This window comes from Saccostrea echinata, unplaced genomic scaffold, assembly GCF_033153115.1.
Source record: "Saccostrea echinata isolate AGI-Se365-2 ecotype Australia unplaced genomic scaffold, CSIRO_AGI_Sech_v1 ptg000015l, whole genome shotgun sequence".
NCBI classification, from domain to species: Eukaryota; Metazoa; Mollusca; class Bivalvia; order Ostreida; family Ostreidae; genus Saccostrea; species Saccostrea echinata.
Genome location: NW_026889764.1, coordinates 1,817,685 through 1,834,278, shown reverse-complemented (window position 1 = coordinate 1,834,278; position 16,594 = coordinate 1,817,685). Strand labels below are relative to the sequence as shown.

The 16,594-nt window shown below is 33.1% G+C and overlaps 1 protein-coding gene and 1 pseudogene across 1 annotated transcript; both read left to right on the top strand.

The window, feature by feature from the left end:
* The first annotated feature begins 5,052 nt into the window (after window positions 1-5,052).
* LOC133187705 (uncharacterized) lies at window positions 5,053-6,959 on the top strand (annotated as a pseudogene).
* A 5,949-nt stretch (window positions 6,960-12,908) lies between these two features.
* Window positions 12,909-14,552, top strand: LOC133187938 (uncharacterized). Its single transcript, XM_061323334.1, has one exon. It carries the CDS (start codon window positions 12,909-12,911, stop codon window positions 14,550-14,552), a length of 1,644 nt encoding a protein of 547 aa, XP_061179318.1.
* Window positions 14,553-16,594: the final 2,042 nt, after the last annotated feature.

Below are 16,594 nucleotides of genomic sequence, written 5' to 3'. Positions count from 1 at the left end.
CGATATTTTACTGATTATAGACGTTTATGGCCTGTTGTCAAACGGGTTGACTTTATTTTCGCTTAATATATTATCCACAGAGAGAGAGAGAAAGAGAGAGAATTGTTCACAATGTCTATCTACCGGTTAATATATAGACGTATAGACGTACGGACAGTCCAAAATTAACATCCCCTGCTTTTAGCAAAAATGGAGAGCAATATATATATATATATATATATATATATATATATATATATATATATATATATATATATATATATATATATATAAGTACCATAGAAAAGTAAAGCCCAACCTCATTTGATGGTTTTCAATTGCAAGAAATATAAAGAAAATCGTTATATACAGATCTAGAGCAACAAGCTTTAATTATATACAAAATTACTTAAATTTGCCGAGTCAAGTGCTCAAGCTGAGACCTCCTAATCTGTGGTTGATTAAAATATATTGAAGGTTTACTTAAGAATAATTTGGAAAAATGCATATAGTGCATATTCAAATTTGTTCGCAGATTGTAGTGAACCTTGGAGCAAAAGGTGAAAGAGGGAACGTAGACAATATGAATTTTCATAAAAGATTCACTTAAGTCGCTCATTTCAACCATGTGCATACATCGCCGTAGAATATGAAAAATTATTTTCGCATCCTGTAAAGACACAATCCGTAAAATATGATAATTGCCGCTAGGATTTTGGTATACCCGGGTGTCAAAATCATATAAAATCAAGAGTTAAAACTGACTTGTTTGTGGTTGTTCCAATGATTGCTGGTACAGTGTATATCTAAAATAAGGGTAATTCTAAGCAAAGATCATTATAAATTTTGCACTAGGTACATATCATCATAAAATGCAATTCATATAACCAGAATCGTAATGATGATAATTTTGATAAATTTTAATATTCATAAGAGTCATATCAGAGGTACAACTTGATAAATGCTTGTTAATTCACAATGAACATTAGACTAGTTATTTCCTGAACAATTCTTATCCCACGTACATGCATGAATTGACATCTAATAGAAACAGTTCACTCTTCACTTACCGGATAGGGGTTCAATAACACATACAACAAGCATTCTGAGAGTATTGCATTAGCAAAACTAGTCCCCTACCGGCAAATGTAATCTGGTTCCCATTAAGAATTGAAAAGGCCATAATTCCGTCAAAAATCAATGAAGCGGAACGAAATGCAAACTTGATCTTTAACTGATCAAGGTAAAGTCACATACCAAAAATCAGCTCAATATCTGAAAGCGTTTAGAAGGAAATTGCGGAAAACCCCTAAAAATTGAAAAGGCCATAATTCCGTCAAAAGTCAATGAAGCGGAACGAAATGCAACATTGATCTTTAACTCATCAAGGTAAAGTCACATACCAAAAATCAGCTCAATATCTGAAAGCGTTTAGAAGAAAATTGCGGAAAACCCCTAAAAATTGAAAAGGCCATAATTCCGTCAAAAATCAATGAAGCGAGACGAAATGCAAAGTTGATCTGTAACTCATCAAGATACAGTGGCTGCAACTTTATTGTTGACAAACCAATCGTGTAGAATCGTTCGTGTAACGTGAGAGATCGTGCGTGTATCAGGCTCAAGCGTTTGCGGTTTTAATCGTGCGTGATCGTGCGTTAAGAAACGTGTAAATTTCGTTTTGTAAGTTTTTTTCGGAATGTTATTTGTTATACAAGCATTTCGAGTGTCTGGTGTTTTTTTTTTCCAATCCAAATAAAAAAATGAAGCGCTATTTACATAATTGAAAGCAGAACGAACTAATTATCGCTTGGAAATAAGCAATATAGTAAGTCGTACAATATTGTGTTCTCGTCAAATAGCGTGATTTTTTTTTGATAAACTGTACTTAGATGTTTAAGGGGTTTTTTTCTCTGATGTTAATTATGTTTACTGCTAATTATGGTCAAAATATTTTTAAAATCAATAGATCAAAAATAGATATTTTTACAAATAAATAAATAAACAATTCTCAATGCTTACATAAATATTTAGTCGGCGAATGTACATGTACACGACATGATTGTCGGGGTTTCGTTTATCAGTGTTTTATCTCTGGAGCTTACTTTTAATTATTTTTATAATTTCTGCAAATAAATGATTTGTAAAGTAATTGTTGATTTAAGAGATTCATAAATGGAAACATGGATATAACTTATAATTTAATTCATTTTCATGCTATTTTTTTTCCTAACTTATCCCTTTCTGCATATTATGAAATCCAATTCAATCAAAACTCACGGTCCACCTACAGGTACGTCTTCTGATAGAAGGGAAAAAAAATCAGTTTTCTTAAGTCGGAGAATTAGGTAAATAATTATTTGTAATCTAAAATAATTAATAAGTCTTACATGTATTTAGTTCCAGAAATACCCATTTCTATCTTCTTCTTTTTTTTCATTTTTCAAAGTCGATGAAATAATATCAATAATTATCTGAAATCTAAAATAAGTATTAAGCCTTATTTCGTTTTGAAAATATCAATTCCTAAAGAATTTGAACTATTTTGCGTGAAGAATCGTGCGTTTGCGTTGACAATCGTGTAAGATCGTGTAACGTGTAGAATCGTGTGCGTGAAGGATCGTTCGTGTAACAGATTTTATCGTGCGTTAATCGTGTAACGTGATCGTTCGTGTAAGATGTCAACAATAACGTTGCAGCCACTGTAAACTCACATACCAAAAATCAGCTCAATATCTGCAAGCGTTTAGGAAAAAAGTGCGGAAAACCAAATGGGACAGACTGACAGACAGACAGAGGGACAGACAGACAGACGGACAGACAGACGGACAGACTCAGAGGAAACCTATAGTCCCCTCCGGTTTCACCGGTAGGGGACTAACAAGCATTCTGAGAGTATTGCATTAGCAATACTAGTCCCCTACCGGCAAGTGTAATCTGGTTCCCGTTAAGAATGTCATAATTCCGCCAAAAATCAATGAAGCATAACGAAATGCAAACTTTATCTATAACTTATCAAGCTAAAGTCACATACCAAAAATCAGCTCGATATCTGAAAGCGTTTAGAAGAAAATTGCGGAAAACCTTGAAAAATTGAAAAGGCCATAATTCCGTCAGAAATCAATGAAGCGGAACGAAATGCAAACTTGATCTGTAACTCATCAAGATACACTCACATACCAAAAATCAGCTCAATATCTACAGGCGTTTAGGAAAAAAGTGCGGAAAACCAAGTTGGACAGACTGACAGACAGACAGACAGAGGGACAAACGGACGGAAGGACAGACAGACGGACGGACAGACTCAGAGGAAACCTATAGTCCCCTCTGGTTTCACCGGTAGGGGACTAATAATACAAGCATATAGATGATATGAATATGTGATAAAAATTGTCTATAATTATACCTGTGGTAACAAACTTCCGTGTGATAAAAAACATTTTTCAGTGCGAAAGAATTGCATTGACTGTTGTGGATAACATATTTGTATGTGAAGAAAAACAAACAAACAAACCAAAAAAAAAACTTTGGTTTAGGATCAGAGTGCACCTTCTGATCATGAGTTAGCTGTTTAGGACAAGTGTAAAATGTAAATGAATGTTTAAATGTTGTGTACTTTATAATTATAACCAATGTTAGAATTTTAGGCCATAAACTAGCCAAACAAAAACTGACCCAATCCAAAATTGCTCTAAAAAAGAAACGTTTTTGTATAATCGTACTATATGACACTAAATACTTGTGAAAATGTTCTTATTATAGTTCTTTAAATAAAAACCAATAAATTTAACGGATGGGCATGCATCCTCACAAATGAGTAATGATTTATTTCAATAAAAGACATCAAGTATATGTAACAATGATAATTACCAAAACTTGAATAACTTATATAAATGGTTCTGAAAACTGAGTGCTTTTACATAATGTGGCACGTTTAAATCCATATATTGATCTAAGTTTAAAATTCCATTTTGTTTTTTCGAAATGCGAAGAAATGAAAGTAGGCATTCTTGGAAGTTAAATATATGTGATAAATTATATAAATAGAAGTCCCCATTAGTAACCTGTACATGTATGTTCAAGCAGCTTACATCATACTACATGTAGGAAGTGTGCGACACAAAGAATATACGCGGTATATATCGAGGATTAGATGAACTGAAAAAAGGAATTATTTCAATTTTAGAGGTAAGTTTTACTTAACGTATGTACATGTATCATGTATTTTTTTTTTTATCTTTGTGCGTTGTTCAAAATTTGCGCACATCAACTACCTATAATGAATATATCTTGTGCGTATATATTGTCTTTTCAGTAATCTTAATTGAGATGTTATATATGTCCTTAAATCAGAAATTAATGGTTCATGTAAAGTTAAAAATTCTTGGGAAAACAACAAGGAGGAATATGTCGTCTGAACTTAATTCAGTATGAAAATGTTGAAAGACCGGTTGCCCCTTTTCCCCTCCCCACACCTTTTTCTATTATAGTCAAATCCAAATCCCCCCAGGTTAGTTTATAAGACAAATTCTTGACGAAATAGTTGAAATAGTTGATACTTTCCCCTTCCACCCCTTCGAATTTTAACAATTTTCTTTTTAATTTTGATTTTTCACGTACTATAACTATTTTTCCGGCTTGCCTTACAAAAACGATGCTACGTGCCAGGGGTAGTCTCATATCTCTCAGATTTGGCTATGAATTTGTAGATATTTTGGTGCATATTGCATAATGTATGTTATTTCAATTATATTCCCATAGGTTTAATGTCTCCTATTTCAAAATGCCATGCTAGCGCCGTTGTTATGAAAGTAACTTGAGTGAAAATGATATAGTAAACAGATTTTTTTTATACACAAGTACACAGTGATTTAAAATCTTTCGAAATATTTTCAAGCAAACATATTACAACACATTCGAATAATGATTTTAAACTTGAAATATATTTTTTGTTATGTTGCCATTTACTATTCTGTCATTTGTTATTTAAATCTGTAAATTTTCCTGCAGATGCGTATCTTGTCACATAAGGGTTTAACTTTATTCTTGTTCTCTTTTATATAGCTACACACCTCGCGAAAAAAGAATATCCAAACAAAGATGAAATATCGTCCACAATTTCCAAAAGAGGAACGAAATCATATAAGAAACGCACGTCCGGTTAGACATCCAAAATTTCAAGAATCAAGAAGATCACACCACAGAATCAAACCGTATGACAAGCCTTTAGAAAACAGATACCATCACAGAGACAAGAAGTCGAACCACCATGAATACCAATCGTCCAGAGAGAGCAATTTAGAAAGAAAAAGGAGTTCAAAAGAGAGCCATTTCGAAAGAAATGGGAGTTCAAGAGAGAGTCATTTGGAAAGAAATAAAAGATCAAGAGAGAGGCACTTCGAAAGAGAGAGGAGAGAATACACGTCTAAAAGCCATCCCCAGGACCAAATCTCAAGAGCTGGAATTAGGATTGCGAGACACAGTAACAAGGACAATTTAAGCAGTTATCGGAAAAAAGCGTCAAGAGAAGACCATGAAGATAGGTTTTGGTTAGCGGCATACGGAAATAGTTGTAGAGATAAAGATACCTACATCGAAATGCTTGAGGGAGGTGACGTGTCAAGGTCAGATGAATGGATTGTTATTCCTAGTAAGAATAGTAAAGAAGAAAATGATGACCTTGCTGCAAAAATTTTTACAGTTTTGCTAGACAAAGGTGGTAAACTGAAGAAAAAAGAATTGGAGGCATGTTTACGTGCAAAACCATTGACGATGAGATTTGAGCCAAAGGAATCTTTCAGTAGATTTCTAGAAGTTTATAAAATTATTTTTGACATCTCTGATGTTTCTAATGACGAAGAGGAAGAGGGTGAGATAACAGACCCGGAAGTAAGAGCAAGGTCAGATATTTAGATATGCATAGATCACACGAGTTCATCGAAGGCATGTCGAGGTGATTGTAATGATCTGCATATCTGTAAATTTAAACTTATCAGTGATTGCCCTTTTGAGAATTGTCGGTTTGGACATGATCTTCAAACAGATCACAATAGTCATTCTCTAAAGCATCACTTCATGCAATTTCTAAATCCTGAACAGGTCCGGTTTTTAATTAGCGATTTGGAGCACAGAAAGGGTGTAACAATCCCTTCAATATGCACTTATTACAATAATATCAATGAATGTAATAAACCTATGAAATGTCCACATCTGCATGTCTGCGCTTTTATCGCAGGTAAATGTGCATTCCAACCAAACTGTAAACGTTCTCACAATCTAGAGGACGATCAGCCAAAGAAGGTTTTGAGTAAATTCGGGATAGAGATTGACGCAAACAACAAAGAGCGTTTGTTGAAAATGCTTGGGTGGGGTTCTCTTCATTTTCCAGACGGTCAAGGTCAGGTTGCTAGCAAAATCACCCATCCTTACCGCCACAACGGATCAGTTAAGTCTGTTAAGACAGATCTAGAAGAAACAGAAGACACACAGGAAGAAAAAATCCTGGAACCTTGTTCTGAATTCGATGAACGTCCTCGTTATTGGAATATGGGTTGTATGGTAAAACTATTATTTATTATAAATAATATTATATTCGAACAAAAATAAACTGCATACTAATGAAGTAATTTTTTTCCTTCCTGTTTTCAACACACTTGTAAAATAACGATAATATGTATTGGATTTTTCTTTATGTTTTATATGTTTTCTTTTTTTTTTTTTTTTTTTTTTTTTTCTTTCTTTTTTTTCACACTTAGACAAAGGCAGATTTATCCAAAGATGCAATCTAAGATAAAAGATTAACATAAAATGTCAGCGATACAAAGGAGAGTTTTAGAACTTTCACAGTGGTTTGGTCAGGAAAGAAGAAGAACATGCATATTGCTGTTGTGTTTTGCTGTAGTTACAAGAATTGAAGAATATGAAATACCCCTTCAACTTTCTTGCTGCTGATCTACTGTTCTCTAAGTAATTATCAACTTCCGTTCCTACAAAGATGCTTTTAATAAAACTTTCGTAAATAATATGATGATTTTGTTCTTGTTTGTTCACTTGATTTATAAAAGAGTAAAGTCATAACTTAAAGAACATTATCGTCAGAATATAGTTATTCTTACGAACAATATTAAAGCACATTTTAAAAATTAAAATCTAATAGTTTACAAATCATTATTGCTGATATTGAAATGTATCACGTGGGTCTAGAAAATACGTGATATCTTCATACTACTCAGCAAGTATCTTGACAAATGAATTATTATAGCTATGCTTCCCTATAAAATAAGAAACATGTAAAATATTCTACCTGAACAGTCAGAATTCATGCCTTGTTGAGGGGATAAAAAACACAAAAAGATGAAAAATTATACCCATTCACAAACCATGGGAGATTCTTTTTATCACATGTTTTACAAGTAGCAATTGGTGTTTTCCACTATTTTGTTTTGTATCTGTGAATCCATAATATTTGACTTGATCAAATTTACTCAAAAACCATTGTGACGTAACAACCGTGGATTTACATGTATATATAAACAAGAGACCCAAGGGCCTTAACGGTCACCCGAGTTTAATGTAACCAGGTAAAGATTCCACAGATTGAAGTATTAAATTAAACAAGCTGATATATGAAGCTTTATTGCCAAAAACAAGAGAAATAGGACGATCACGGATCAGCAATATAATTATTTAAGTACTCAGTATCAAATCTAAATGTTGATCTATTTACTTGCGTGTACTTGCCCCATTTTCATTATCCCCATGGCGGAATAAACAAAAGAATAGTTCTTGAGGACTATTAGAAAACCCGTCTCATTCCCTCTCACATTGACCTCTCGTGGTATTTAAAGAACATTTACATGTACAAAGATAAGGTATTTTTGTTCCAATTTATTTACTTCTTACTTACTAATCTTACTAATCTTCCTGATCATTAAAAACTATGATAGTACTTTTTGTATTAGTTATTATAAACGTTTTCTGAAATACTGTAAAATCAAATATTTTCATGTGGTCAAATTTTCGTGGTTTTAGGAAAATATATTGGTTCCTGGGAATTTAATAGGACTGAGTTGCTATATATCTGAAGATTTATAATATATGGAGGACATGAATTCGTTGGTGTCGTCATAACCCGAAAAACAACGAAAATTAAACCACCACTAAAATTAGTGGATTTGCAGTAATTCTGTCAGTCGATAGACATTTCAATTACATTATTTACAGATTATCATAGGTAAATAGCACAGGGGAATAACTTCGTTCAGTAGAGTACAAATTAATAAATTGACCAAGTAATGCAGAATTCCAAAAATCCGGTAAATATACCCTTGTTTATTACAATTTTATAACCTCTGTTTCTATCTTAGATGCCCAAGAGCAGAGAAGAAGAATTGCAAAGAAATAATGTATTTTACTGTAAATTTAACAAAGTCCACCCTAACACCAGAGCCCTTGACCAAGGGACCAAGAAATTCATCATAAAGATGCACTTAATATTCTTGCTAAATACCCAGGGGCATTTTCACTATATATTCAAAAGAGCCACACCCAAACACCAGAACCCCTGACCCAGGAGTTATGATTTTCAGACGTTTCTATTTAAAGAAAGCATCCTTGCTCATCATAACCATGCAATTGGTTTCTCTGCTAAATACCCAGGGGCAAAGAAAAAGAAATAATGCATTTTTCACTATATATTCAACAGACCCCCCCCCCCCTCCTAAACCCCTGTCCCTTGGCCAACATATTTAAATTGAAAGAGGCATCCTTACTCATCATAACCAGGCACTTCGTTTAATGCCAAGGAGGAAGAAAGAAGATTTTCAAATTATAAATGCATTTTCACTATGTAATCAATATAATCATGAAATTTACAATTTTGGAAGAGGCATCCTTCCTGATCATAGCTATGCACTTGGTTTGGTTTCTAAGTATCCATAAGCAGAAAGAAGATTTTCAATGAAATAATGTATTCTCACTATATAATCAATAGCCCCCAACCCACACACACCTTCTGCAGAACCACTAACCCTGGGGCCACAAATATCATAATTTTAGAAGAGGCACTCTTGATCATTATAACTATGCAATTAGTTAGTCTGCTAAATACCCAGGGGCAGAGAAGAAAATTTTCAAAGAATGAATTAATTCCCCTATATAATCAATAGAACCCCGCCCTAACACCAGATACCCTGAAGCAGGGGTCATGGAATTCATAATTTTGAAAGAGGCTTCCTTTGCACTTGATTTGTTTGTTTATTACCTAGGGGCAGAGAAGAAGACTTTTTAAAGAAATAATGAATTTTCATTGTATAATCAATAGAACCTACCTCCTGCAGAACCTTTCACCCTGGGGCCACAAATTTCACAATTTTAAGGTAATTCTATTTTTATTTAAAAGCTATAGCCAAACAGATTATTATTCAATTATTTTCGTGGAAGTATTTATACTTTTCAGTTACAACTTTCTCAAAATGACGTTCAGTTTTTTTAGCTCAACTTATGGTAAGTTTAAGTCAACGTTTAAGTCAACGTGCTTTGTAGTTTATCCACAATCTGTCAGTTTGTCGTTTGTTTGACTTTCACGTGTTTTACCTTTCCAATGTTAAAAAATTTGCCACACAACATAGAATTGAATCACTTTTGCATATCAAGGGCAGATTCCCCCTCCGAGAGAAGATCGGGATAATTAAGAAATATTGCAGAGTATGCTATCAAAATATATCTTTCTCTTAAGAAAAGACAAACCTTATGCATACGACTTTATTAAATAGTATACAATCTAATTTGATAGATATTAATAATCATGGTCTGGGACGCAAGGGTTTGGCCAAAATAAGAGTTGAGCGTTCCACAAATAGAAGTTTGAAAAAAAAATACATGTATCTGAAAAATCTGCAGAAAGAAGAGGTCTGTTATTAACCAGATGAATTTAACAATTTCCACGGAAATGACCTGTACTACATTATGCATCTCTACAAATAGATGAACGGACAGCCCAAAACTAATACCCCCCTTTTAGCAATTGGAATATCCATTTACGTCGCTTGGTCCGATTGTCATAATTTAGAAAAATTCTGGTTTTTCGTATAAAATAATTCTTGCTAGAAAGTTTTCACATTTGTAAAAGTATATTGTAGGAGTCCGTTTCTTTTAAAAGATATTATTAAAATATCAAATTTTTAAAAAGTGTTTTTTGTAGGGTCGAACGAAAAATAAAGGATACACAGACTGAGCATGTGCAGATGCTTTGTAAACAAATATCACGATGAAAGTCAAACAAACACGTGGTAGTCCAAAATCTTTAACATATTCTGGGCTAAAAAAAAAAAACAAACCCAAACTCAAAAAATAGACTGGAAGCAGCGTATCTTTACAAAGGAAAACAGACAGGAGAGTACTCATGTGAACTGCAACTCAGAACATGATACAAATTATGTCAAACGGTGATTTTACGTGTTTCTCACCTCAAGGTCTGTTTTGCTTTTTGGAAGTCACGTGTCTCATCAATTTGGATATCCAAAGCGTATTTGTTTTGTTAACATGCTTATTGACTGATATTTCTCTTTTGAATACTGTTATTAACCGAAGAAATATATTCTATGTAAACATGAATTGTCTACGGATTTTTTTTCGGTTGCTGGATCATGACAAGGAGCACACGGCAGGTGTGACCGGTCGACAGTAGATGCTTACTCCTCCATGGCACCTCATCCCACCTCTGATGTTTTTAGAGGTCCGTGTTTGCTCTGCTCCCGATTTGTATTGTTTCAATGGACTTATAAGTTCGATTACTGTTCGTTTCTCTTCATATTTCATTCATTACTTGCTTTTCAATCCAACCTTACTATTAAATAGTATACAAGACGATATTCAAAGAAAAAAATGTATTTTAATGTTTTATCTCACATCCCTTATCAGAGCTTATATCATTTACCAAGAAAAAATTATAAGAACGCATATATCTCCATAAATTTAACAAATTGTTATTATCGCTTGTAATAATATCAGCCGCAAAATATGATCATTGCCTTAGGGATCTTGGTATACCTGGGTCTCAAAATCACATAAACTCAAGAGTTAAACGTGAGTTGTATGCGGTCGTTCTTATGGTTACTAGTACATCTAAATCATTACTCTAGAAATCTGGGTAAGTCTAAAACAGGAATAAAGACATTTTGCACTGGTATATATCAGCATAAAATGGAATTCATGTAACCAGAATTACAATGATAATAAACTTGATCAGGAAACACTGTTATCACAACATATTTTGTTCTAATTCATATGATCCAAATCAGAGGTTACCTTGATAAATGCGTGTCAATTAGATTCGAATAGAACTTTTGTTCCATATAACTGCATAATCACTAATAGTCATTTTAAGCAATTTTTATCAAAACGCAAATTGCCATCATATAGAAAAAGTTCAACTATGATGTATATTTATGACAAGTGTAATGAATGTTTAGATGCTGTTTTCTTTCAAAATATCTAAGAGTTGTAGACAAAAATATAGACAAATTAATTTAAAAAAAAAAAAACCATCATAGAATTTGATATAGAGGCATCAAAAAAGGGTCGTTGTGTGCATAGTTACATTGTATCGCCTTATATGATAATATAAATACAAAACATTTGTTATATTTTATTTAATCAAATTTAAACGAATGGGTATTGATCACTAGTAAAAATTTACTTTAGAACGGAAAATCAAGCACAGCTTTTATAAACATCTATTGCAGAGTTATTGAAATTTAATACTTAATAATGTCTACAAATTAAACTTTCTGAAATCTGAATGCTTTTGTATGAGGTACGTTTAAATCCTTACATTGAACTATGTTGGAAATCCCACTTTTTTAAATGCGAAGAAATGAAAGTAGATGTTCTTGGAATTTTAAATGTTAATGATAATTCATATATGTATATGGTATAAGTTCAGTTTACATCATACAAAGTAGACTATTTATGGAAGTTGCGACACAGGGTACATACATATCATATATAGAGGACTGAATGAATTGGAGAAAGGCTATATTTCTATTTTAGAGGTAAGTTGTACATAATGTACTTGTGGATTTTTTAATACTGAATTGTGCTTTGTCCAAGATTTGCATACGTCACACTACCCAAATACTTTATGTAGATTTTATAAATATTGTGTGTTCCTTCAGTGATGATCTAAAGTGATTTGTTATTTGTCTTCAAATTAGAAATTCATGTTTCATACAAAGTCTAAAAGCCAGACTTCATTTTTTTTTGGGGGGGGGGGGTGGTTCTGTTGAATTGCACTTAATTGCTCATTTTTTTTTTGGGGGGGGGGGGGGGGTTACTGTTGAATTGCACTTAATTGCTCATTTTTGTAGACAGTCCAAAGGAGGAACATATCAAAAAAGTTGAACTACATTAAATTTCTTTTAACTGAAAAAAAAAATCCTATTCAGCAAACACCTTTTGGCTAGACTTTCGGCTAATCTCTTAAGATCAATTTTTTTAGAGTATTTGTTTATGGATTGGTAGTTACATGTTTATTTGAGCATACTGTATTTTCCGTGATTCACATTAGTCTTACATTATATTCCTGTTGGTTAACCTGGCTTTTTATTTATTTTTTTTTTTTTTTTCAAAATTACATGTTGCTATGAATGTCACAAGAGTGGGCATGGTTTGTCTCAACATACAAATGTGTATATAAATCTTTCGAAATAATTTTAAACGGATATATAACAACACATTCGGACAAGGTTTTTAAACCTCAAATGTTTTGTTATGTTGCCGTATACTATTATTTCTTTTATTTGTTAAGTAAATCTGACATTATTATGTAAGCTGTAAATTTGTTCCTGCTTTTCTTGTCATATAAAGGGTTTAACTTTGTTATTGGTCTCTTTTATATAGCTGCTTAGTTGAAAAAGAATATTCAAACAAGGATGAGCTATCGTAACTATCGTACAGAATTTCCCAAAGAGGAACGAAATGATGCACAAAACACAAGGTCCGATAGTTTTAGTTTTAAACGATTGACCAGATCACATTACAGAAGCAAACCATATGAATATAATAAGCCCAGAGAAAACAGACACAGTCATATATACAAGCAACATAGGTACCAAACGTCAAGAGAGAGCCATGTTGATAGAAATAGCAGTGAATGCACCTCTAGGAGTGATCGACTGGACCAAGTGTTAGAAGAAAACTATGACGATAGAAAAAGGTACACCACACACTTGAATGAAAGGAGCTATCGTAAGAACCAAACGTCAAGAGACAATCAAGATCGATATAGGTCTGCTTCACAGGGGTATGTCAATACGCGTCATCATCGGGAAAAATCATCAAGAAAAGACAACCAAGACAAGAAAAGGTCTACAAGACAGAGGAATGAAGACGAGTCAAACCGATATAAATGGGACCAAGCATTAAGAGAAGACAACAAAGATATGAATAGGTCTACTAGACAACGATATGAAGACGTGTCAAACAGTTATCATTGGGGCCAAACAATAAGAGAAGACAATCAAAGCAAGAATAGGTCTACTAGACAGAGGTATGAAGACGTGCCAAACAGTTATAATTGGGACCAAACATTAAGAGAAGACCATCAAGATAGGAAGAGATCATCAGCACGTATGTACGAATCTAGAAGAAAAGATGAGGAAAAGGATGATCTTGCTGCTAAAATTTTCAAGGTTTTGCTATATAAAGGTGGTAAAATGAAGAAAAGAGAATTGGAGGCCTGTGTACTTGCAGAATCATTTGCAAAGAAATTTATGCCAAATAAATCTTTTTCTAGATTTTTAAAAGATTATAAAAATATTTTTGAAATCTCCGATGCTTGTAATGACGAAAAAGAGGAGGGTGAGATAACAGACCCGGAAGTAAGAGCAAGGTCAAATATTCAGATATGCCTTGACCACACGAGTTCATCGTACGTGTGTAACGGTGATTGTAATGATCTGCATATCTGTAAATTCAAACTTATCAGTGAGTGCCCTTTTGAGAATTGTCGGTTTGGACATGATCTTCAAACAGATCACAATCGTCATTCCCTAAAGCATCACTTCATGCAATTTCTAAATCCTGAGCAGGTCCGGTTTTTGATTAGCGAGTTAGAGCACAGAAAGGGTGTAACAATCCCTTCAATATGCAATTATTACAATAAAATCAAAGGTTGTAAAGAATCTATCAAATGTCCACATTTGCATGTCTGCTCTTACATCGCAGGTAAATGCGCATTCCAACCAAACTGTAAACGTTCTCACAATCTTGAGGACGATCAGCCAAGGAGGGTTTTGAGTAAATTTGGGATAGCGGTTGACGCAAATAACAAAGAACGTTTGTTGAGAATGCTTAGTTGGGATCCTTTTCATTTTCCAAGGGGTCAAGGTCAGGTCTCTAGGAAAATACCCCATCCTATCCGCCAAAATGGATCAATAAAGCCAGTTAAGGCATGTCCAGAGGAAACAGAGAACACACAGGAAGGAACCCTGCTGGAACCTTACTCTGAATTCCATAAACGTCATCGTTATTGGAATCTGGTTTGTATGGTAAGGATATTGGATTATGCTACATAAGAAAGGGAAAAAAAGCAAAATAAATGACATATTCATTGAGTAAAATTTTCTTTCTTGAAATACGTTTTACATGCACTTGTATTTAACATACACGTAAAATAACAATAATATATACTGAATAGTTCTTTTTGTATTATTTTGCACGCTTAGACAAAGACAGATTCTCCATAGGATACAATCCAAGATGTATGATTGACATAAAAAGTTCACAATATAAAGGAGATATGGATATATGGCAATTATCACTTTGATTTAATCAAGATAGAAGATTATTATTTTTACTTTTGTGTTTTACTGTGGATACAAGGAATGAAGAATACGAAATGTCCCTTTAGCTTTTTACACTAGCTGCTACGCTACTGTTCTCTAAGTGTTTTTACCAACTTCCCTTCCTACAAAGATGCTTTTAATAAAACTCTATAAAATATTATTTTTGGTTTTGTTCTCTTTTGTTTACCTGACATTAAAAACTAGGCTTTTTAGATATCATAGACAATTGCTTCTTCAATAAAAATGGAACTCGAAAATTTGAATACCTTGTGATTGGCTATGTACAAAATCCTTTTAAAAATCATTGATTCTATATATACAAGTACATAAGTACTTTGCGGTTGATATGAAAAGGGTGCAGGATCTTCATTGACTATGTAACACCTGTAGTCTTGGAAACCAGGTCTTCCAACAATCCAATTGTGCTTCTTTATTAACCGACCTGTTTTTTTACGAAGCAGAATTTATTCAAAAACTTCTACATGTGAAGGAAAAACACACCTGCTGTGGCCTTCAACTCCACACTCAGATATATAGACGACGTACTATCAATTAACAATAGTTAATTTCCATTCAAATGTCGACTCATATCCCAGTGAACTCGAAATAAAAGACACCACAAAGTCTGCCAAATGTTTCATATTAGGTCCCGATGATTCTAGGAAGTGCATTTTATATTCAAAATCTGAACTGTAAATTACATGTATGTCTGTATCTGGAACATATTTCAGTGAGAAATGTACAAAATTAATAAATCATTAATAAACGATTTAATTTTAAAGAGAGAGAGAGAGTAAGAGAGAGAGAGAAGAAACAGTATAGACGTATACCTGAATTGAATCCATCTTTTATAAACTAGATACGCTGTAAGGTTAGTTTTTGGATACCATAGACTAGAAAACAATCGACAGATTTAAATTTAGTCTGAACATAATATTATCCATCTTGATGTAGTGGTATTGATAACTAAAGTTAAAAGTAGCCTTCGATGAAAGAACTTATGGGGCGGATAGATTTCAATCATATGCACTGTATTTCAATACTTTAAAAAGAATTAATATTTTTAAGAGCTACTTCAAGTTTGCTACAATACAGTATAGTGACAAGGAGACTAAGAGAATAAAAAAGAGTATTTTCATGCAAGAAGGTTCAAGGAAAAATCCTAATGGGAAGATATTCGGAATAATCAACGATCAATATTTGTGTTTTCACTTGGTCAATTGAAAAGGTTTTACTAATAATAAATAGCGCGCAATCTTAAGTAGTTCATATCTTGTTAGAGAGATGAGAAAACCCGGAAGACTTTCTGATGTAAAGATGTCTTCGACCCTACGTTCACTAGCTATTCGATAACTTATGAATTACATGTACTTATTACTGATATAGATAATTGGAAATATATAATATATGATATTGATAACCAGAAATCGATTGAACATCAAATATATTGTGTATGAAACATGACAGCATTCCCACTATGCAGATTATTTTTACATAGAAAAGGGTCACAGAAAATGCGTAATTATAATGTAGATACATTTTAAATTGATTCTTCTGCAGAAAATATATTCAGAGTCTAGCCATACGTCAAATTAGAGGACAATTTTAAGAAACAACCATGTTTCTGAAGCAATGATGTTTTACTGTTATGTACTTACATCCGCAAAAACTTTAACATTGCTCATAACTTTTGTCTGGTTGGAACTATGGCTTTCATTTTTTACATGTGTATTCCTTGTGACAAGACCTTTCTTTGGGTACCATCATATATG

Bases quoted from the DNA above. Each gene is read 5' to 3' on its own strand.
- LOC133187938 (XM_061323334.1), top strand. From the start codon at position 12,909: ATGAGCTATCGTAACTATCGTACAGAATTTCCCAAAGAGGAACGAAAT.